The following is a 24,473-nucleotide window of genomic DNA, read 5'->3' as shown; positions in this document are numbered from 1 at the left end:
ATGCCTGAGGGTACCTGTTACCCAGTGGCGCTCATGCAGCAATGGCTGCTTGTTTTGGGCACATGTGGACCTAAGGAAGGAGGTGTGAGGGATAGTAAGGGCCTGGTCTGCAGGAATTTCATCCAGGCTGACCTCTCAGTGGATGAATGACCTTGGCCTTCAGTCTCCTCATCATTAGAACAGGCTCATTGGATTCTACGTTCCCTAAAATTCTATGCCTTTGGCTTTCTGTGACTAACAAGGAGAGAGTAAGCAGCTACATGGTCTAGCTACATAATACATGTGCCACTGTGGAAAGCCAGAGACTGTTGCCAAAAACCAGAGACATAGAGTTTGTAATAGGAATTAAGGGAGACTTCCTCCCCTACAACATTTTATTATGGAAATTTTTAAATATACAGCAAAGTTTGAAGAATTTAACAATGAATGCCTACCTAGATTCCATAATGAATCTATAAATTTATCTAGCATCCCTGTATTCATACATTGATCCATCTCACTTTTTATTCAACTTTGATTATATACCATAAAATTTACCCATTTTAAGGTCCAGTTTGGTGAATTGTGGTAATTGTGTCCAGTTGTGTAACTACTGCCACAGTCAAGAACAGTTCCCAGGCCGTGCGAGGCTTCCTTGTGCCATTTCAGAGCAGATTCCAAATAATGACAGTGGCATATGTGGGGAGGAGGCAACAGAGAGGGAGGTGCTGGCCAGTGGATGGCCTCTAGACAGCCAGCCACCTGGGGCCAATGACCTATGAGCTTCACTTTTGCTGATTGCCACAGGTGCACATTAGTTCGTCCACAGTAGCAATGCCATGTTCTGCTCTAAATGGAGACCTCAGGGATCTGAGGTCATGGGCCTCAGAAGGCACTCTCACTGTTATTCCTGCTAAATCCTGGGAGGGGGCGGGCACCCCCTTGAAGGAACTGTGTCTTCTCCCCATGCTGTGACTGTTCCCTGATAACAGTCCTTCCTTTTTGCCCACCACTAGCCCATGAGAACCTGCTCCCCACATCATCGGTAGTATCAGTGGCTCAACACCCACCATCTTCTGCACCACCAGGTAGAGCTGTGTCTTTTTATATTATGCCTTCTGAACAACTTCATTCATTTGACTATGAATGAGTGAATGAACATGTGTCCCTGGGGATAGGTAGAGCAGTGAATGGAGCAGACCCTCACATGGGCTTTATAACAGGGTGTGGTGAATGCTGTGATGGGGAAGCATAGGTGCCATGGGCACCCAGAAGAGCATCCCCATCCAGACCCGAGGGAGCAGGAAACCATATCTAAGCTAAGGAAACCATATCTAAGCTAAGAAATGAAGGGTAAGGGATCAGTGAGGTTGTGTCATGCAGAGGACAAGTCAGATAGTTAGACCCTCTGTGCACTGACAGGCGGGAGACATTAATATGCTTTCTAGATTAGAGCCTAGGGCTGGACAATAGCCATGCAGAGTTAGTGAAGAGTGCATGGTTGAGGCCTGCTAAGATGGTTTTTTGCTGCGATCAGGGGCAAGTGATATTTCATGATAGCCAGCCTTGAGTTGGGTCTTGGATTTTTGCAAGTTAGGTTCAGTTTGAGGCCAGATAAGGCAGGGGTAAAATATTGGGCCCACTGATCCTTTAATCTAGCTGTACAGCCAAAAGATTCAGGGATGACCAAGAGGAACCACCATCACTGCCCCAGGGCCTGAGAGCACCCCTGGTGGAAGAGTGCCCTGCAGGTGCTAGGTGCTATAGCTCCTGGCCGTCGGCCATGGCCTTGGAAGCATGGTGGTCACTAAGGCACCACTGCCGGCTCTGTGAGTTTCAATCAGCCTGAAGTCACACTCTAATATTTCTCTTCTTCGTTTGTTTAATAACTTCTTATCTTGTGTGCCTACCATGTGCTGAGCACTGAACCCGGCACTGGGGTTGATTGATAGATGAGCCATTTGCAATCCCAGTTCTCAAGTTGTTCGTAGTTTAGTAGGGAGACAAGTCTTATACACAAGTCTCCCTATAACATAGGGAGAAAGTGGTCTGTGCCATATGAGAGGGGCCCTGCCCTGCTCTTCCTGCACCCTTAGATCATGGCCCATGCTGTTCTGTGTTCCCACATGAATGCTGTCGGCATGAACTTCCGTGGCAACTGTGACCATACCCCCACTATTTTGGTCCCTTCATATATCCAGCTCATCCTAAGCTGATCCAGCTCTGCACCCCACCCACCTTCCAACCAAGAACGAGGCCCTGAGAAGCCCTCTGAAAACTCTCACATTCTTTAGCCTTACAACAGCATGTGAAGTAATGTCTGTCATCCTCAGGGCCATGCAGCTGGCCAGGGCTGTTGGACTCATCCTTCCTGGCCTTTGCTCCCTGATATCCATTGCTCTTTCCACTCTATGTCCCTGCCTCTCATACCTCTGCTAAGGAGATGAGAAGTGTGTGTCGCTGGTCAGGCCCATAAGCACCACAGAAAAAAGCAAAGGGAAAGGAAAATATTAGTCTTAGTCTGGGGGATCACAAGAGCTTCATGGAATGGAGCCACTTGGCGTGGAATTTGAAGGATGAAAAGGTTTTCACAGGCAGGAATAGGAGACCACATACTTTAGGCCAAGTGGTTGGTATAAAGGAAGGCAGGGAAATGGGAGGCATTTAATACTGGGTGAGCATTTGGTTTCATGGTACAAATCCCCACTCAAGCAAGATTAATGGAAGGAAGACTATGGCAGGGATGTAGGGGTCAAGAGAATGTAAATAAGGAAGGAATTAGCTGCAGTGGAGCCATTCTCTCTGGATCTCCCTTATTCCTCTTTTTTTTCCCCTCTCTTGAGTCATTATTCTGAGCAGCTTCTCCGTTCACTAACCCACCCATATATGATTCATCATGTGGCTGCCCAAATGCAAGTGTCAGACTCTGCGTCTTCCAGTTCTCTCTTCCCGATTTCAAACATCCAGTGGAGAGAGGCTGGCCCAATCCAGCCTGTGGATGGGTTCCTCTGGAGTCAGCTGTGCTCCAGTCCAGTCACCTGACCAGGCAGACGCAGACACGGGGAACATGGTTTTGGCCCATGCCTCCTCCTGGCTTTGGGTGGGCAGGTTATATAGCAAAGGAATGTGGATAAAGAAGAAGCATATAAGTTATCTACCAGCATATAAAACCACCGCGAAAACATAGTGGCTTACAACAACCATTTATAACTGCTCACAAGTCCATGGGTCAACTGGGCAGTTCTGCTCATCTAGGATAGGCTGAGCTGATTTGGGCTGGGTTTGTTCATGCATCTGTGGTTGGCTGGCAGATCAGTTGAAGACTATCTGGCCTCGGATGCCTCCCTCACATGTCTGGCTGTTCCATAGCTGTCATTGAGGTGACCGTTGACAAGGCCACGTGTCTTTCATCCTCCAGCAGGCTAACTCAAGGTTGTTCGCATGATGCTATCAGAGTTTCCAGGAAGTGAGCTGAAGCCTGTCAGGCCTCTTGAGGCCTCAGCTCTGCAAGGGTGTACCACTACTTTGCCATATTCTATTGGCCAAAGCAAGTTAAAGGCCACAAGCCCAGAATTAAAAAGTGGGAAAATAAGTTCACCGTCTTCATAGGAGGGGCTGCAATGCCACATTGTAAAGAGCATAGAGAAGGGAAGAACTTTGGTCATTTTTGTAAACAATCTACCTGAGGCAAACTGTCTTAAAATAGAGTGTGGATAAGGAAGACACAGGCTTCTTGGAGCAGACAGGTCTGGGGAATGGCGTGGGATCCTTCATGGCAGCATAACCATATTTGCAGCAAAGTCATGGGAGATAAGGACAGCGAGCTGGGCTGGGTAGACAACAGTCCAGTCATCCACAGGCAGAGGGGTAACTATCACCCCGTGACTGCTTTGCTCTCCCCCAGGAGGCTGGGCCCCTGTGCGGCTGGTGGGCAGCCACGGAAGATGTGCGGGTCGCGTGGAACTTTTCTACCAGGGAGTCTGGGGGACTGTGTGCGACGACCTCTGGGACCTTCCAGAAGCAAATATTGTCTGCAGGCAGCTGGAATGTGGCTGGGCCATTTCAGCCCCGGGTGAGGCCCACTTTGGGGAAGGTTCTGGGAGGATCCTCCTTGACAACGTGCACTGCAGAGGAGATGAGCAGCACCTTGAGGAATGTTCCCACACCGGCTGGTTTACCCACAACTGTGCTCACGGGGAAGACGCCGGCGTGATCTGCTCAGGTAAACCCCTGCTCCCTTCCCAGGTGGGGCCCCACTTCTGCTCTTTTCAAGGGAATACTTCTCAAAGGACAGCGTGAAAATAACTATTGAAAATGAACCAGTACGTGATTCACTCACAGCAGATGTCTTCATCTCTTACACTTACAGATGCCGAATATTCAACTGTCACACCACCAGGTAGGGAAGGTGATGTTAATACGTGCAGCTTATCAAAATCTCAGGGAAGAAACTCTGCTAGAAATTGGATGTATTTTATTCTCCAAGTCGGTGGAGTGACTGTGAGCTGTGGAATCCCCAGATTGTCCTCTGGGAGAGATGGACAGTGCCTTAGAATCATCTAGTCCAGCCTCACTTTCTACCTCTCCTCCTACTCCACTGTGTATTTCATATACCAGAAATAGATTCTCAGTTTCTCAGGCTTCTACAATTGATCTTAAGCAAAAGGCCAAGAATTGATTATTTCTCAGACTTCTATATAATACTTTTGGTTTGTCAGCTCTGAGATTTGCAGAGGGGATGGCAATGAGAAATGGATGGGTGGGAGGCCATTAAGAGTTGAGAGATGGTAAAAGCACTTCCTGCTCAGTAGCAAATGGCCAGTGGACCAGTTCTGGACAAAGTGAGCCACTTCATTTCTACTCCCTCCTTGCCTCGGCCTTTCTGGTACAGCCCTGGCCTCACGGAGCTTCCATTGCTGTTGGCTTTTCCGTGCACTCCCAACCCCAGCACCCAGAGTTTTCCATGCCAGTGCCCTCTCCCTCATCAGACCCCCGGGGTTCTTTGATGCCCTGGTCTCAACCAGCTCTCAGTCAGAGGGCGAGTGATGAACAAAGCTGATTTGACAAGGTCTAGTAAAATTCCTTCACATTCCCTCCTGGGTTGTCAGCTCTAGCAAGTGAGACGGATTTGGTCTCCAATGGGAGGTGCTGAGCTGAGTGTCACTGGCAGGAGAGATGTTTGGCCATGGAGGAGAATCCACAGCATCTTTAGGTCCTGACTCAGCATCTCTGGGCAGCACCTGATCAGAGGAATCAGTGACTCAGTGCTTATTCTTGTTCTTACAGCTCAGCCTCATAAGTCTTAACCCTTGAGTCACTTGGGAAGAAGCTCCAGATGCCAGAATTTCATGTCTTCAGGTTTCTTAAACCTCAAATTTAAAAATATCTAATTTGCATATATGCAAGAGAATAATGCATCAAAGAAGTCTTGGAACAATCTAGATCAGTGCTTCTTCCCTCCTCCATATTAAAATTGCCTCCACATTCAGGCCTCTCCTCCAGAGACTCTGATTCAGTAGATTTAGGGGTGGCCCAGATGGTGTATTTGTTGCAAGCTCCTCGGGATTCTCATGTGCAGACAGGGGTGCAGACCTCAGTGCCGAGTGACGGCCATACACTGCTGGCATTTCCATATCTTAAGTAAGTCCTAAGCGTGTCCTTTGTGTGTTTGACAGGTCACCCACTGGCTGTCCTGGCAAGGAGAGTGGCCACAGGTGAGACTTTTGTGTCCTTTGCTACCTTGATCATCATCTTCTAGCTCTAGCCCTGATGTGATCCTTCAAGGAAATTGAGCCAAAGTACTACTATCCTGGATGGGTCTCTCCCCTCTCAACCTGTGCTCTGGGGGAAGAGCTGAGTAACAAAGGCCAACAAACCTATGATTCTAATTCTATTTCTGCCTAGTAAAAGAAAGAAGTCCAGATAATCAAGTGATGCTAGCTGTCTGGTGTCCCAGCATGGACACCATGAGTGAGGGGCAGGGTGTACCCAAGGCCATGATTTGAGAGGGCTCAGACCATGATGAGCACGTTCTTCTTCTTCCCCTTTTCCCCTTCGCTGCAATCTCCATCCTCTTTTATTATTCTTTCTTTTCCGTCTGCCATTTTTTCCTTCTGTTCTTGCCTATGCCTTGAACCTCCAGAAGCTCCTCTTAACTTTTTCTAGCACCACTTGGGGATAAAGGGCTAAAATACCACTGTTGCAAGGACAGTCTGGCTGGTCCTTTTAGACACAGCTAGAAGACCAGGGCCAATGTAGTGTAGGTCCAGTTCTTACACATTCCGATAATCTGATAGAGGAAAGCCAGCTGTTGCCATTGCCACCAGCATGACCTTTAATTCAGGATTGAATGTTACACAGATGGATAGACAGACAGAGAAGCAGAGCAGACAGACAAGTGGGTGGGGAAACAAATGGACAGGTGGGCAGACAGGCAGATACAAAATCTCATCAGTATTAGGGGTATTCCAGGAGTGGATGACTAAGGGCAACTTCTTTGTACTTAATAGTGAGTTTTTAAGAATGCAATTTGAATAAATTATAACTGATAGTGGATGGACTCTGTCATCTTCATATACACAGAGGCTCCACATTGGCTCAGATTAATTGGGAAAACTGAAGCAGTACTTTACTCATTACTACTAGTGACTGGACAAAAGTCAAAGCTACAGAGCCCACAACTAGCCAGATAAAAACATTCTGGCTGATATTGCATAAGAGCCCTTTCCAGGCTGGGTGCGGTGGCTCACACCTGTAATCCCAGCACTTTGGGTGGCCTAGGATCATGAGGTCAAGAGATCAAGACCATCCTGGCCAACATGGTGAAACCCCGTCTCTACTGAAAGTACAAAAATTGGCTGGGTGTGGTGGCGTGTGCCTGTAGTTCCAGCTACTCGGAAGGCTGAGGTAGGAGAATAGCTTGAACCCAGGAGGCAAAGGTTGCAGTGAGCCAAGATCGTGCGATTGCACTCCAGCCTGGTGACAGAGTGAGACTCCATCACAACAACAACAACAACAACAACAAAAAAGAGCTCTTTCCAGCAAGCCCATGTAGATGGCAGAATTCTCAAAACAGATGAGAGATGTTTCAAAATTCAGATGCATTTATCCCCTAATTTCTAAGTTTGCAAGACTTTTTAGACTAGTTGATAACTTCTGATACATCCTAAGACATACTCACAAAGTAATGAACAATAAAATCCTTTTTGAAAAAGACCTTTTTAAAAAAAGATGTGAATTACGAAGTTAGTAAACTGAACAATGAAACAACTGAAATTCTAAAATATATTTCTGCATTTAGAAAAATCTCGGTGTGGTGGCGTTATTACTAACTCATCTGGAGCAATTAGGAATCCCCCACAGAATGAAATGCATGACAACATCACTTGTGTGTGGGAAATCAAGGCGAATGCATCTGATCATATACTGCTGGCATTTCCACATCTTGAGTAAGTCCTAAGCTGTTTCTTACGTACTTTGTGTAGCTTTTTAACTTTCTTATTTTGTTTTTGACAGATAATAATTGTATATATGTATAGGGTGGGATGTGTGTTGGGACACATGTATACATTGCAGAATGATTAAATCAGTCTAATTAATATACACGGTGCCTCACATACTTACCATTTCTTTGTGATAAGAGCAGTTAAATGCTACTTTTCTAGCAACTTTGGAACATACAATACATTACCATTGCTAACTATAGTCACCATGACATACAATGTATCTCTTGAACTTATTCCTCCTGACTAACTGAAACTTTGTACCCTTTGACCAAATTCTATCTCTCCATGCACCTCCACCCTTACCCCCAGCCTCTGTTAACTATCATTCTACCCTCTATTTCTATGAGTTTGGCTTTTCTAGATTCTGCCTAAAAGTGAGATCATGCGGTATTTGTCTTTCCACGCCTGGCATATTTCACTTAGCATAATGTCCTCTAGATTCATCCATGTTGCAAATGACAGAACATCCTTCTTTTTTAAGGCTGAATAGTATTCCATGGGCATATATACATTTCCTTTATCCATTCATCCATTGATGAACACTTAGATTGTTCCCATATCTTGGTCATTGTGAGAAATACTGCAGTAAACTTGGGAGTACAGATACCTTTTTGGCATACTGATTTTAATTCCTTTGGATTTATACCCAGAACTGGGATTGCTGAATGATGTGGTAGTTCTATCTTTAGTTTTTTGAGGAACATCCATACTGTTTTCCATAATGGCTGTACTAATTGACGTTTCCATCAGCAGTGTGTAAGGGTTCCCTTTTCTCCACCTCACTGACAACATTTATCTTTCTTCTTTTTATAATAGCCATTGAGACAGATGTCGTGATATCTGATTGTGGTTTTAATTTGCATTTTACTGATGATGAGTCATGTTGGGCATTTTTTTCACACACTCATTAGCCATTTCTGTGTCTCCTTTTGAGAAATGTCCATTCATGTCCTTTGCCCATTTTGTAATAGAGTTATTTGGTTTGTTGTTGTTGTTCCAACAACTGTTGTATCAACAGCTTGTTCCAACAACTGTTGTATCAACAGCTTGTTCCTTTTTGTTATTGAGAAGTATTCCATTTGTGTGGATGTACCCGGATTTGTTTGATCATTCCCCCACTGAAGGACACTTGTGTTGTTTATAGTCTTTTACTTTTACAAATCAGTCTTCTATGAATGTTCATACACAGCTTTTCGTGTAAATATAAGCTTTTGTTTCTCTGGGATAAATCCCAATTGCTAGGTTGTACGGTAAGTACATATTTAGCTTTTTAAAAACATACCAGGCCGGGCGCGGTGGCTCAAGCCTGTAATCCCAGCACTTTGGGAGGCCGAGACGGGCGGATCACGAGGTCAGGAGATCGAGACCATCCTGGCTAACACGGTGAAACCCCGTCTCTATTAAGAAATACAAAAAACTAGCCGGGCGAGGTGGCGGGCGCCTGTAGTCCCAGCTACTCCGGAGGCTGAGGCCGGAGAATGGCGTAAACCCGGGAGGCGGAGCTTGCAGTGAGCTGAGATCCGGCCACTGCACTCCAGCCTGGGTGACAGAGCGAGACTCCGTCTCAAAAAAAAAAAAAAAAAAAAAAAAAAAAAAAAAAAAAAAAAAAACATACCAAACTATTTTCCAGAGTGACGACCATTACAAATTCTCACCAACAACATATGAGAAATCCAGTTTCTCCACATCGTTGATAGCTAGCATTTGGTATTATATTTTAGCTATTTGTAATTTGCATCATTCAAATCCTATGTATGTTTTATAAATTTATACTTAGGTATTTCTTTTATTTTTTATTTTTTGGGGTGATTATAATTGACACTGTGTTTTCCATTTTAGTGTCCACCTGTTTGTTGCTAGTATAGGGAAATACAATTGATTTTTATGAGTTTTCATGAATTTTTAATTAAAATGAAATTGACCTTTTATTATTTGGATAAGTGTGTGTGCATGAGAGAGAGAGAAAAAGAGAGAGGAGAAAAAGAGAGAGGAGAGAAAGAGAGAGAGAGAGAGAGAGAGAGAGAGAGAGAGAGTGTGTGTGTGTGTGTGTGTTTGTGTATTCTGGCCTGCTGGTTAAAGATATAAATTCTAGGGTACTCCAGACCTAATAAGTCAGGAAATTTTAAGTTTTAATGTTTTAGATGCTAATTCACAGATGATAAATTCATGATGAATTTCTTGTGGAAATTAACCCCTAAGAACAAGTTAAATCATTTATTACGCTTGAATTTTGTTTAATCGAAATATGGCTTGGAACAGATGGCTCATCAGATTGAAGTATGAAAGTGATTTTCGGATTCTAGCACTGGCAACATCTGAACGAAACATCACAGTAAAAAACAGCAGCTGACAAAATCAGATAACTTCCACAAAGCAAGCTGGGAAGATTTGGCAGCCCACTTTCCTCTGGGTGGGTCTACTGCCAAACACTTGTAAATGCATTATTTACAACTTGGAGCCACGTAGCAAGCAGCCTCTCCCTGTTCCTGGGCCCCCCAATCACCACATGGTGAAGTTGCCTTGATTTCCCAGGCCCTGCCCTTGGCCCTAGGCTGTGAAGTACTCTGCCGGTTGGGCTGCTTCCAGGGGCACATTTTGTGCCAGCCTCCTCTTTCCTCTTCCAATTAAAATCCCGTTCCCTTAAAGCAGTGGCTCTTAGAGAGGAAAAGTAGGATCAAAGGAACCCATGCTATGTTTAAATGACTGCCACGCTTTTACTCTATCGTCAACATCTTTGTAGTAATGAAGTGAAGTATCTGTCTCATAGCATGCCTCTAAGGTCTTCTAATGAGGAAACTGAGAGGCATCCATGGTGTTTGCTTCCCCAGTCTCGACTGCACCAATGAATATTTTGAAATCCTGGACGGTCCTCCATCCTCAGCAAAGTCATTGGGGAGGACCTGCTCTGGCTTCCGCCCCACCTACATATCCTCCTCCAGCTCAATGACACTCATGTATTTCCGAAGCTTCAATAACCTAGGAAAAAACTTCATTGCTTATTATTATTCTGCACCCAAAGGTAAGAATACTGGTAAAGAGCAGCAGTTCCAGAGCTGGACTCTCTGGCTGGGTGCCAGTCACTGTCCTATCATTCTTACTCTGTGACCTTGGGCAAGCAACTTGATCTCTCCCAGCCTCAATTCCTTTCCTGTGTAATGGGGACAACAAGGGACCCTTACTTTCCAGGTTTATTGTGAGGCTTGCATGCAATTAGGTAAGTAAAACACTTTGCAAAGTGATGGCACGTCATAAATGTTTGATAATGGGCTGCTTTATCATTAGCTTTTTCATTTTACCTAAACATCTCATCACAGTCAGTCAATTAGAAAGTCATTTCTGAAGTTACTCTGAATCTAGTACTAGGTAGGTGTTTTAGGACCTGCAGAAGAAACTGTAGTCCCAGCCTGAGAGAGGCTCAAGTAAAACCAAGAGGAAGTTTAAGGCAAATACATGGGGTATGCATAGAGGACAAATAGAAACACTAGAAGAAGGCAAACAATAGGACAGATAGAAACACTAGAAGAAGGCAAACAATAGGACAGATAAATATACCAGAATATACTAAATTGACATATGCATGCAACTCTGCAAAAGACATTAGGAAAGAGAGAGAGTGTAATATAGGTTATAAGTATTAAGGAAACACTGAGGGGAAACGGCCTGTAAAGCTGGTTAGGCTATAGTTAGAGAAAGCGACACACTACATCAGGTGAGGGAAGAGTATGGCCTAGAGATAGGATATATAAAGTGGGTGGCAAGAAAGCAAGAAGGCAGATGGACCAAGCCAAGGCTGCCTGTTGAAGTGCAGGGTACTCAGGGTTAGGCAATAATAACAACAACAGTGATCAAAATGCTCAAAATAACAGCTAACACTTACTGAATCCCTATTATATGCCAGGCAGCATTTTAAGCACTTCACATATGTTATCCTCACACAGACCCATGATTCTTCCCCTTTTACAGATTAGGAAACTGAGACTTAGGAGTTTCAGTAATTATCTGAGGTCCTGCATTATTCACCACTAAGAGAAAACGGGCAGAGCTCATAAAACTGCAAATAACTAGTATCCACTTTTTCCAAGACATTGTTCAAAACAGTCTCTTGTATTTTACCAAGTGCCAGGGTGACTCACTGAGCAAGCTTTGGGAACATGCTATAAAACACAAAGGAGATGCTCTATGTACCAAAGTAGATCATGACAAATCACCATAATCCGCGTTAAATGACTATTGACGATGTATTTCCTTGTATTTGCAGAGGCAGTGTCGCAGACTCCACATCTAATCAGTGAGTCGCATTCATGCTATTACTCAAATTGTACTCCCTAATTTCTTCTTGTGTCCCCTCTCCCAGTGCTTTGACTCTCATTATTTGCTCTGTCTCTCATAGATGATTCCAAATTCCCTGTATAAATCTTCTGTAGATGAGAGATTCTGTCTGCACAGTTTTTGCATAAATATGATGCCCATTTACACTGGAACCAAGTTATGCCTATCAATGATTGAGTCTCTGTATATTGATAATTTTTTATTTGATCTCCTTTTTTGTTTTTATCAAAGCCAATGACTCACCTAATCAGATACTCCACTTTTAGGGAAAGTTAGTAAGGCAGAAGCAAGCAGAAGAAACAGCTATTTTCCCCAGAAGGACACTGATTGTGACTGTTCGCATTTTTGCATAGAATAGCACAATTTAAATATTGTTATATTTATGGTAACTGAGCAGAAAAAGAGAATATTATTTTTGTTGGACCTCACACACGTGAGAAACATAAAGACCCACATGAAAACAGAGTTTGATTTGGGAGGTCACATGTTATGAAGATTGCAGGGAAAAAGAATCAGCCAGAATCTTGGCATTTACTGAAGACTGATCTCAGAATGCTGCCTTCTTGACTTGCCTAAGTCATCCCTTCTTAATCATGGGAGTCTTCTTATATCCACAGCCATCCCGATAGCAACACCCACAACAGTAACAGCAAGAGCAGGTAAGCCCTGAAATGTATTCATTCATTTACTGAGTGTGTCCTTTCCTCTCAGCACCCGCATTTGTATCTGCACCTGTATCTGCTTATGCACAGAAACTGGACCGACTGCAAATAGTTCATCTATTTGCAAACGGGACTCTTGACTCTGCCCAAACTTTTAGAGCCATTCAAAACATTTGGGGTCTTTTCGCTCTAGCATCCCAAGATGAGTGAAGTTCATTTTTTGGTACCTTTCAGGGTCATCAAAGCCTGAGCAGCTTACTAGTACTTTCTACTGGGGTTCTGTCTTTCCACCTTATGACCAGTACTGATCACAGTTAGCTCCCCATCTGCATCACCAATAGACTTTAGCAAAGTAAGTGGAGTGTCAGAGCCATTGCAGAGGCAGTGAGATAGAATAGCAGAGAAAAAATCGTGAACTTTGGAACCAGGAGATCTGACTTTACATCTGCTGCTTACCAGATGTGGGATGGAGGGTGAATCACTTTGCTTCTCCAACTTTCAGTTTCCTCATAGATAAAATTGGTACACCAATACTCTTCTACTTACCTTCCTGAGTTATGAAAAAGATGGAGGTGAACACACACACATGCACCACACACTTTGTAAAATCACAAATCACTGTGCAAATTATTTGTTTTTCTGCACTTAGCCAAAACAAATGGGCACATACCTCTGGAAAAATAGATACTCAATTAGTGGACTTCTAGTGCTACAGACAATCCTAATGGCTTTGCAACTTCCAACTAAGAGGTTGAATAGTTGACCAAGTACAAGGTTTTCCACTAGTAGAAGTAGCATGGGGTGGGGAGCTCAACACTCATGGGAAGGGTGTTGCCCCCAGAGGACAACAGTTACCGGATCTCTCTCTGCAGGGGATTGGCCGGAGCTACGTCTGGTGGGTGGCTCTGGCCGGTGCTCAGGACGCGTGGAGCTTCTCCACCAGGGCTCCTGGGGCACCGTGTGTGACGACCTGTGGGACCTGAACGAAGCTGAGGTTGTGTGCCGGCAGCTTGGGTGTGGTCAAGCCGTGTCTGCCCTTGGAAAGGCCCACTTTGGCCCCGGCTCAGGAGACATCTTCCTGGACAACCTCCAGTGCGCTGGTGTGGAGCGCTACCTGGGCCAGTGTGCCCACTCGGGCTGGTCAGAGCACAACTGTGGCCACCACGAGGATGCCAGTGTCATCTGCTCAGGTATCTTCTCCCCTCTAATATGGGCACTGCCAGTCCCAGAGTGCTTCAAAAACCTCCCTGCCAGTGTTCAGAGTCAGCCTGGAACAAAAACAGGATCCTCAAACATTTAGCATTCGATTTTTGCTGTAGCTTTTCTGACTTGGTTAAATAGATGAGGTTTTTTCTGCTAGCCTCCAGTATAAAACCTAATTTGGTAGTAAGTATTACCAAAGGTATGTGTGCTTTACTGAAATATGCAAATAACATATTTAATGATGAGAATTTTTTAATGCTGGGAATAAGGAGCTCATTGAAAGAGGCGGCCCTCAGTAGCAAGGCTGGGGGGACTTCAGATCCAGGAAGACTTGAGTCTGGCTTCCAGAGCCTGTGCTGACACACAGACTGTATGTGAGCAACACTCAAGCTCTCTCTTAAGCATATTGGTAATTCTTACTGCCATGTCCTCACTCAATCACACCACCAAAGAAATCTGTGCACTAACCTGACTTATTTCAATTGGCTTGTGACAATTTTAAAAATATATTCTGGATTTTCTTGTGTATAAACAGTTAGCTATGAGTAAGTTAGCCACCTCTGGATTGTCTATTAATAATCGTTTCTAATAATGAGATGCCTTTTGGTAAACTAACAGCTGTAATACCTGATGTGACTTGGAAAAATCAGGAATCAGAACTCAAAGTAGGAGGGCTTGCTGCATAGAGTTGCCCATGTGAAAAGCAGCTCAATTGCATGTCACTACCTGCTAACCACGACCTTTAATTGGAGGTGCATACTTAAAAACATTGTCTTATGTGTTGGTACATTCATTTGCCTGTTTACTTTGTGACATCTTATCATGAGTGACATGTATCCTCGTGACAGTCTCCTGGGTAGATGTTATTCCCACGTCTCAATCTTCCAGAGGATGATTGTCTAAATCTGAAGTCCCCCCAAATACGCCCAAAGTGAAACTCACCTGCTACAGAATTGATGGTTTAAGTCAGATCGTTCCAAATGTACCTTTGCATCTGGCCACTTTTACATAACTTGGTACAAACCAACAACCAGAGAGAAACTTACTTTCATTATCTACAGATGAATCTGCTTCTCCCAGTACTATGTTTTTTAAAAGGACCAATTTTTCCCACATCAGATTAATAAACACGTATAATGATGGAACTAAAAGCTTTATCTTCCATTGTTAAAGTCAAGGTTTCCAAAACATAGTGACATTCTTATTCTCTCTATAAACAGATGCTGAAGAATCACTCGCTAACAGTACAGGTCAGTCACATCTTTTGTTGTTGGGAGTTAAATATCAGATGTTCTTGATTTTGTCCTTAAGCTATTTGTTTTTTCAGTTCTAAGTTCACTCTTTATCTAAACTGCAAGGATTTTCACACCACTGAGATTCTATTAGAAAGTCTTATTTAAAAATACTTTTGATTTTTTACATGTGATGATGATGATATGTGTGTGTGTAAGTCTATATTTTTTGGAGATGCATGGCCTTTTTGCATATGATATTCCTCTGGCTCAGGCCACTTTCCCAGCTCTTCCCCTGACTAGCTCCTTCTCACTTTTTAAAGAGGTGTCCTCCAGGCCCTTACTCTCTGTTGTTCCCTTCATAGCATCCTGTTTTTCCCCGCTTTGGCCCATTTATCACAGTGTGCAATGGTGCACTGTAGCAGTGCCTGCATTTGACTAATAAATAGACTCTGGGCTCCCTGAGGACAGAAATCACATCTCTGGTTTAGAGCTGTATCATCAGTGCCTAACATAAAAGACAATCAATGAGTACTTAAAATGAAATTAAATTGACTGAAGACCTCACAACCTGCAACTCAGGAACACGTGAGAAATCTAAGGAACAAGCCCCAAGGCTTAAGATTGGGGAATGTTCCTCCCTAACCGTCTCTGAGCTGGCACTGGTGGACCTAGGTCAGGTCTTTTGGGAACTCACATGCTGTGTCTTTGTCTGCAGAGGACCGGCCAGAGCTGCGGCTGGTGGATGGCTCAAGCCGGTGCTCGGGGCGCGTGGAGATTCTCCACCAGGGTGCCTGGGGCACCGTGTGCGACGACCTGTGGGACCTTAACGAAGCTGAGGTTGTGTGCCGGCAGCTGGGGTGTGGGCAGGCTGTTTCTGGCCCTGGCGAGGCCCACTTTGGCCCAGGCTCAGGAGACATCTTCTTGGACAATCTCCAGTGCTCTGGGGTAGAGCACAACCTGGGCCAGTGTGCCCACTTGGGCTGGTCAGAGCACAACTGTGGCCACCATGAGGATGCCAGTGTCATCTGCTCAGGTATCCTCTCCCTTCTCAGCCAGTGATTTCTGATGCTGCAATTGTGACATTTTGAAACTCTGCATCCTGGGTGGCATTTTCATCCATCCATCCATCCATCCATCCATCCATCCATCCATCCATCCATGTGTCTACCTGTTTCTCAAGCATCTCCTTTGGATGCCATGGGCAGCTCTGGTTGCAGGGGAGAGGTCTCTAATTATTTGGCATGAGCACCACCTGGGCACTACAATGTAGATTCCAGGGTCCTGCCCCCAGATATTATGACTAAGTAGAAAAGGGGCTCTGGAATATGCATCTCAACAAGTAGTCCAGGGATTCTGCATGAGAAGGGCCAAGGGCAACAGCCCTGGCTGCCAAGGGGCATAGTTGACCCAGCTGCTATTCCCCAGCCTCCTAGGCCAAGGACCCTGACAGAGGAGGGTTGAAGTTGCCCAAGGGGTAGTTCTGGTACTCTGGGTTTCTATACCTTGTCACCCCAAAATAGATTAACTTGTTACCTTTCTTTATGCATTCAGATACCGAAGACCTACCTCCACCCACACCACCAGGTATGTCCATATTGTTTTCTAATTCAGTAATAATAATAATAATAATAATAGCAGCAAATACCTATAAGTGCTAAGAACCAGGCACTGCTCTGAGCCCTTCACTTATATAACTCTTGCAATCCCCACAATAGCCCCTTGAGGCGAGTTCTTGGATTATTCGTATTTTCCAGATAACCTGAGACACAGAACGTTAGCGAGGTACCCAGGGCTAGCCAGGGTATCTGAACCCAACCTGTCGATGCTCTTGGCCATCAATCTCATTTACCCATTCATTGGCTCAGCTACACAAAGACCAGGGGAAACTACAGTAAACATGGGGAGACGTTTTGCTCAGATCATTGCTAATCATCAGGACAATCCTGCAAAAAGGCATTATCTATTATATTTTACAGAAGAGAAAATTGAGACACAGAAAGGTTAAGTAACTTTCTCAGGATCACTCAACAAGTTAATGACCCAAATTTTGACACTGATCAGTCTGGCCCCAAAGTACATGCTCTTAGGGATCTTATGACTTTTGCCTCTTTTCAAAGATCTTATAATTGAATTATTGACTAATATTCATCTGTAATTAAAACCAAATATTAGAAAAAACAGACCAACCACATGCACTGTGAATTCTGAAATGATGCTGAAGGTGATTGAAAGGTGATTTCACAGTTGAGGATCAGGGAGGTCAAAAACCTGCTGAAGATAACTTGGTTAGAAAGTGGCAGGACTGGAATTTACAAAGCCCTCTCTTGCCCTTTGAATGAACCTGGCTGTCCCCTACACAGCCTCAGTAAACAAAGACAAGCCACCAGCCATTGGCAGAAGCATCTCTCTTGGGAACTTGCCTGGAGAAGACCTCGATGTGTCCTGGTGTTCTTGGGGGAAGGCCAGATTTACCTATTGGGACCACGAGTGAGAAGGGAGGGATTGTCTAAAGTTAAAGGGTCATGGTTAGGGTCAAGGGCAGTGGATATTCCAATGAAGACTGATCTGTAGTTTTCTCATTTTATGGATGGCAGGGAAATGAGAAAAATGAGATTGAGTGAAAGGAGCCATTCTGGTTTTCTATTGCTCCCCAAAACTTAGCAATTTAAAGCAACCACCATTTAGATGTATGCCATGTCTTTGAGGGTCAGGAATTCAAGCCGGGCTCAGCTGGGAGACCCTTCTGCTCCACAGAGCATTGAGCAAGGTTGCTCAGTGGAGTTCATCTGATGACTGGTCTAGAGAATTCAAGACAGCTTCACTCATACAGTTGGTGCCTTGGTGGGGTCGGCTGGAAGGACAGGCTCAGCCACAGCCCTCTTCCTTTTTAGGTGGTCTCAGGTTACAAGAAGTCTGATTACCCTGCTGAGAGACCATGCACACTCAGACTTCTTTTTTTTTTTTTTTTTAAATGGAATTTTGCTCTTTTGCCCAGGCTGGAGTGAAGTGGCGCAATCTCAGCTCACTGCAACCTCCATCCCCCGGGTTCAAACAATTCTCATGCCTCAGCCTCCAGAGTAGCTGGAATTATAGGCGCCCGCCACCATGCCTGGCTAATTTTTGTATTTTTAGTACAGAGGGAGTTTCACCATGTTGGCCAGGCTTGTCTTCGTACTCCTGACCTCAGGTGATCTACCCGCCTTGGCCTCCCAAAGTGCAGGGATTACAGGCGTAAGCCACCACACCTGGCCACACTCAGACTTCTTGTAAGGTGGCCCAGGGCTACATGAGCAAGTCAGTTTTCCCGGAGATGGGAGGTGGAAGCCACCAGTCTCTTAACGTGCAGAGCCATTCCTGCCATATTCTGTTGGTCAAAGCAGTCACAGAACCCACCCAAGTTCAAGGGAGGGAACTTAGACCCCACCTGTGACAGGAGGCATGTCTGAGAATTTGTGGCCTTCTCTTACCTGCCACAGAACCACAGGAAACATTCACTCAGCACTTTCAGTGCAAACTCTCCTCAGTTTGCACTAAGTATATTGATGTTTCTAAGGAAACCCTTTACATTTCACTGATTTGTAAATAAGACTACATATTTTCATCTGGATGTCATCATTATCTGCCTTTTTTTCCCTTTCAGGTTCTTCTACAGCTTCTCAGGATCACATCAAAGGTAGTCATTTATTTTAAATTGAAATAGTCATTCCATGTCAAGAGAACTATCATGGCAAATGCTGGGCAGTGTGCCCAGGACATTTCACAATGGAGCCTGGCACAGTGTGGGCAAGGGGTCTGCTTCTCTGCTGCCATTCTGTGTAATATACTCTGTGAAAAATAGTGACTTTACAACAAGAGGATCAGGCTGGGAAGCGGGATGTGTATCTGCCCAGGTCAGACATCTGGTCCATACTCAGCCTGCCCTGTTTGGGTACAGTCCTGTAGAAGGCACCAGTCCATTATCCCCTGCCACATGTAGAGATTTCAGAAGGTCAAACTCCCAGAGGTTTCAGTGTCAGCCCGCCTGGCCTCATTATTGTAGCTTACAAATGCAGTCAGTGATAAAACTACCAGATGACTAGGAGCATCATCGCTTCCTGCCATCCATCTCAGGAAAGACAGGAATCTGTGGGATTCTGGGAGGATCACAAGTTGGCCAAGGGGAAGAGAAAGTAGAAAAGTTAAGCATCTTCATAGTTTAGGGACAAGGTCAATAAAGAATATTGTACTTTCACATTTCCTCTAAAATACTTTGATGATTCAAGGTTTTCTGCTTCTTTGTGTGAAATCCTGTTTTAAATACATACATGGATGTGTGTGTATCTGTCTATGCTAATATGACAACGTACATCAAACTATTAGATTTCACTGTTATCTTGTATAACCCTTATAAATCCAAAATCCTGCAAGTTCCAGTCTCAGACTAAATATCTGAGTTAAAGGAAACATAATCTACCGAGCAAAAGTGAGGAAGAGTACTTAAAGAAGGTGCTGGTCATAACATCCCCTAACAGATCAGTGTTCCTTTCCCGTTACCTACGATTCATCAGAACCCAAAGTTGTTCTAGAACCTCCCCAAACTCTCCCCTTTCCCAAGCACATGTGGCCTCTATTTCTTCATCTCTCCTTCCGGTCTCTCATTACTCTGTCCCTCCCCAGCAAGCAAAACCCCTACTTTAGAGAGGGGGAGAAAACTGTAAGCAGAAAGGACAAATTGCACATTTTCTTTATCAGGTGCTGAGAGAGAGGGAAAAGCAGGGAACTTTCACACATTGATGCTTTTTGCTTCATCAGAATTAGATTGAATAGACTCTCCTTCCCAAGAAACATTTAAGCTAAAGGTCTGCTCAGATCACTTGTGCATGCCCACCCAGGCCAGTGGTGCCTCATTCCACCAGACCACTGCGTGTAAGCTGGTCTTTATTAGGAGTACACAGTGATGCCAAATGAACACATTCTGACACCATTTTTCCTGTTGTTTCAGGAGGAAGTAACTCTTGTGGAGGGGTTACTTCTAGTCTCTCTGGCTCATTTTCTAGTCCACAGTATCCAGAAAACTACCCAACAGACATCCAGTGTGTTTGGGAGATCCACGTGGATACAAAATTTCGCATAGAACTCATAATTCTAAGTTTGAAGTAAGAAAACTTTTAAAGAGAACATTCTATGTAAATAAGAATATTTATTTGTGAAATCATATTAAAGGTATTTCTTTTAGTGGAAACATTTAAGAGTGAAAGCAGAAGAACCCAACATTCTATAGTCTTTCCAAGTCAAATTTTGGGTTAACTCTGTGGCACTATCCAATGAGTTACTTCTAAGTTGAAAAATCCAATAAGTGGTTTATTAACATATTTTGATAGTGTTTCTTTTTTTTTCTAAAAATATCACAAAAATCCTCAACAGCTTTGCCCTTATTGTACACTGGGTATCAGTATTTGTCCTCTGAGACTTTCTTATTTGAATCCAAATTTTAAACAGTAAGAGAATTTTCATACACACATTAGCCAACCACTCCAGCTTTGGGACCTGCATCTTCCAAATGTTCTGCAAAGTAAGAGGAGACATTGGTGTCACTGCCTTATCTCTGACATAAAGAGAATAAATATTACAAAGTCACTGACATTTTTATCTCTATGACATAAAATAACAGCTGACATTTTAATGCTGGCCCAGACTTTGTATGCTTTGTCATATTCCAGGATTATACAGTCCAAAGATAGATGTCTTTGTCATCTCCATTAGAGATAAGGAGCCTGAGACTCAGAGAGGATAATTAATTTGCCCAAGGCCAGCCCATCTAGATCTGTCTGATGTCAGTGCCCCATCTGTTCACCAATATGTGGGTCTGTAAAAGAGTCTGCATGAAGCCCTTCTTCTTGTGCATGACACACATCATGTTACAAACACAGCAAGACTGTGGAATTCCATGATCATTAGCTCCAGGCATGCAATGAATTGTGTTCCATAATGACTATACCACAGCCGTGCACTAAGCCAAAAATGCCTCAGGACATGTTACATTTGTTGACTAAAACCCTAGGGACACAATTAGCCACAATGAGGTAAGGACCTTTAACCCACACCTCCAAATTCTGTTATGTTATCCATTGTCTGCTCCTTCAAAATTGCTTCCTCTTACCTTCCTCCTGAATAATTGCCATACTACAAATATTCTTCTGTATCCTGTCACCACTTTTATTTTGAAATCAAGTTTTTTCCTACCCAAGAATTCGAGTATGGCAATTATTGTGAAATACAGAAGTAGGAAAAATCTGGCTGTGATGTCTGTTACATGCTGATCATTGGGGTGATCTGACTGTTATGAATTTAGTTGCAGTGTAAACTAGTATTTCCTAATAGTAAAATAGTATTTCCTAGGTAGGTTATGATTGGCCAAAACCATTATAATTTTAAAAATTCTGTTACAAGATTGTAGCTGAAAGCCCCCCACATTCCTTAGCCAAAGAAAACAGAGTTGTGATAGGTCATCTGAAAAAAATCAATTAATATTTTACATTTCAGTGTGCAATTTAAATATAATCCAAATAGTTAATCTCTATGATTGTCACACTTTTTTAGCATTAAATTCTAGGAAGTTTCTAATCTGCCACTACCCCTCCATGTCTATTCAACCCAGGCTGGAAGATATCCCTGGATGTCCCTATGACTCCGTTGAAATCTTCAATGGTCCCAGGATTGCCTCACTCTCCATGGGGAAGTTCTGTGCCCCTGAAACTGTGATCTTCTTCTCCTCCTCACACATCATGACAGTGGTGTTCCAAAGTGATTCCATGAAAACCAACACTGGCTTTTATGCTCTTTTCAATGCCATTCCGCAGGGTGCAAGGCAGTCAGGTAGAAAACTTTAAGTAGTTTTTGGTGGTTAAAAGACAGAACAGTTTCTAACTTCAGAGAATCTCTTACCAGTAGAGCTCTGGGATTCAGTCTTTTAAGACCCCCACACTTGGCTTCATTAATCCTACTCTATAGTTGCTAGATTTTCCCAACATGAAGGCCACATGGGAGCTACAATGAGGCAGTCATGTGCATTCTGTGTGTGAGTGGCCAGGCTGCTACTGCCTGCAGGCAAAAGCTGGTTGCTATAAAGGGTCTTGGGGCTGCATCTACTATCCACAGCTTCTTGGGAACTGTCCGGAGTGCTGAAATGAGGAAGTGCAACACTCGTATGACAAGACTCCACCTCCTCCACTAGCTGGCCCATTTTACACCTTGCATACATTGAAACCTAGTCTCACCCAAACGAGAGGCTTGGGGATTCCTGTTAGCCATGACCCTGCAGGCAGTCATTCCAAAGCCAGGTCCAATTTGCACACTGCAAGCACACTGCCTGCCAACTGTGAGACTTCTGATGTTGAGGGGCTGCCCCTGCAGAAACCCCAGTAATTCTTTTAGGCCACCAGAAAGTCAGATAGTAAGTCCCTGGATGTGGTTTGGGGTTTGCTTGTATCTGAGTAAGGAAATTCCTTATATATTTCACCCTCAAAGCAATGTTTGAAACTCTGCCCTGGAGAAGCAAGGTAAGCTCCAACATTTGAAATACAGACACTCATTAACTCAAGACCACCATTTAGCCATTCAACAATAGTTGCAGAGGTCCTATTATATACCAGGTCCAGTTGTAAGTGTGGGAGCACAGTACAGCTCCCTGCCCTCTTGGAGTTTATACTCTAGTGTGGACGTGGGTGAGAGAGGATCAAAACACAATAAACAAGGAAATAAACAAACTGGTTTTGGGGTAAGGATGATAAAGGACAGACGTGAAGACTGGGAATAAGGAGCCAGGTGGGAAAGTAGAGGATTCCTGGAGTGGAGTAGGTGCTACTATGGGCTGGATGAGAACAGATGGCATCTCTGAAGACGTGGCATGTGATGAATGACAAAGAAAAGCATTACAGGCAGAGGAAAGAGTTGGGCATGTTGAAGCAACAGAAAGAAGGCCAAAGTAACAGAGTCAGTGGACACAGTAAGGGGAGGCTGTCCTTACAGTGCCTCCAGAGATAGCAGATAACTCTAATTGGCCATGGCCCTTCAGTCCAGATAGAGCATTGCCACTGTGTTCTATGAAGTCACAGTCACCCTTGTGGTCCAGGTGCCTTTCAGGAGATTAAATATACCCTTATCCAAGACACATACAAAAAGGCAGCTGGGAACCTGCTCTCCCATAGCCCGGCATTGTGACACAAAAACCATATGTCAGGGATCTGCAGTAAACCTGACGTGCTGGGTGCTGACCACACTCTCATTGGTAGCATCCCCTCTAGATGCTGCTAGAGTCCTTATTTTACAGGTGATAAAACTGAGGCTTAGGGAGACAGTCACTTATCAAAGTTTACACAACTAGGAAGCCATAGAACAAGAATTCAGACCCACTTCCTGTCTCACTCTGAAGTCCTTAAGCCTGATTAAATCATTCGGCTTTAAGATTTTGCTCTCGTGTTTGCCTTAGCCACAAACACAGAAGCTAGAAATCACTTGCTACCTAAAACTTATCAAACTCAAAAATAAAATCTTGCTCTGTTTAGAATATGGACCAGAGTTGTGGCTGGTGGGTGGCTCTGGCCAGTGCTCAGGACAAGTGGAGGTCCTACACAAGGGCTCCTGGGGCACTGTGTGTGGTGACCTGTGGAATCTGAATGAAGCTGAGGTTGTATGCCAGCAGTTTGGGTGTGATTGGGCCATTGCTGCTCCTGGAAAGGCCCACTTTGGCCCAGGCTCTGGAGACATCCTTCCAGACAACATTCAGTGTTCAGGAAGTGAGAACTACCTTGGCCAGTGCCTCAGCTCTGGCTGGTCAGACCACAACTGCAGCCACCATGAGGATGCCAGTGTCGTCTGCTCAGGTAGCCTCTCCTTCCATGATAGCTTCTTTCTGATCTTTCACCCAAAGACATCCTAGTGATGGATGAAGGCCATGCACAGAGTGGGGCCAGGGAATTTTGGGACAGTGGCCCAACAGATGAATGTCCCTTTGGCCAGGTAGACAGAGAATACTGTGAGCCTGGCTCCATTCTGAGGACAAACACAGCAGAGCCACACAATTGGCTGTCCCTGTTCTCTGCACCTCTCCCATTTCTGGAACTGATTTTCCAGGTCTAACCATGCCCTCATTTTTGCTTATGTAACATGGGACCTGCCTGCTTGAGAACTGCCCACACTAGAAAGCCAACATTTCTTTGTCTTCACAGAATGTAAGTTAGATTAATCTAAATTTTTCTTGTATGCATGCAGATGCTGGGGACTGGGCTCCAGATGTGACTCCTGCACCCCCAGGTAGATTCAACACTAAATTTGCACTATCTTGGCAAAGTTAAATAAAAAAAGTTCTCTCTCTCCTGACCTAGACACTGGTAGATGATGACTAGGCTGGTGGTTCCCAATTCTGGCTGCACACTAGAATCACTCAGAAAGCTTTTGAAATTCCTGGTGCCCAGGCTGCATCCTTGACCTGTCACCTTAGAGTCTCTGAGGTCACTCCCAGCCATCAGTGATATCTGAAGCTCCCCAAGTGATTCCAATGTGCAGCCAAGGTGGAGAACCAG

At 44.2% G+C, this 24,473-nt stretch overlaps 1 protein-coding gene across 1 annotated transcript; it reads left to right on the top strand.

The window, feature by feature from the left end:
* LOC105469914 (putative DMBT1-like protein) lies at window positions 1-23,830 on the top strand. The gene is made up of 14 exons (XM_071068708.1): window positions 1-94; window positions 996-1,067; window positions 3,884-4,201; window positions 4,349-4,378; window positions 5,655-5,693; window positions 7,280-7,427; window positions 10,313-10,503; window positions 12,431-12,472; window positions 15,629-15,946; window positions 16,465-16,497; window positions 18,554-18,586; window positions 19,895-20,048; window positions 21,551-21,768; window positions 23,457-23,830. Exons 1-14 carry the CDS (start codon window positions 1-3, stop codon window positions 23,828-23,830), a joined length of 2,064 nt encoding a protein of 687 aa, XP_070924809.1.
* Window positions 23,831-24,473: the final 643 nt, after the last annotated feature.

This window comes from Macaca nemestrina, chromosome 9 (assembly GCF_043159975.1).
Source record: "Macaca nemestrina isolate mMacNem1 chromosome 9, mMacNem.hap1, whole genome shotgun sequence".
Lineage (NCBI taxonomy): Eukaryota > Metazoa > Chordata > Mammalia > Primates > Cercopithecidae > Macaca > Macaca nemestrina.
This window is presented reverse-complemented; position numbering and strand designations above follow the sequence as displayed.

Excerpts from the sequence above, each read along its gene's own strand:
- LOC105469914 (XM_071068708.1), top strand. The coding sequence starts at position 1 with ATGCCTGAGGGTACCTGTTACCCAGTGGCGCTCATGCAGCAATGGCTG. Across the intron at positions 16,498-18,553 it reads ACCTCCACCCACACCACCAG|GTTCTTCTACAGCTTCTCAG; the intron begins GTATGTCCATAT and ends TTTCCCTTTCAG. Across the intron at positions 21,769-23,456 it reads GCAGGGTGCAAGGCAGTCAG|AATATGGACCAGAGTTGTGG; the intron begins GTAGAAAACTTT and ends TGCTCTGTTTAG.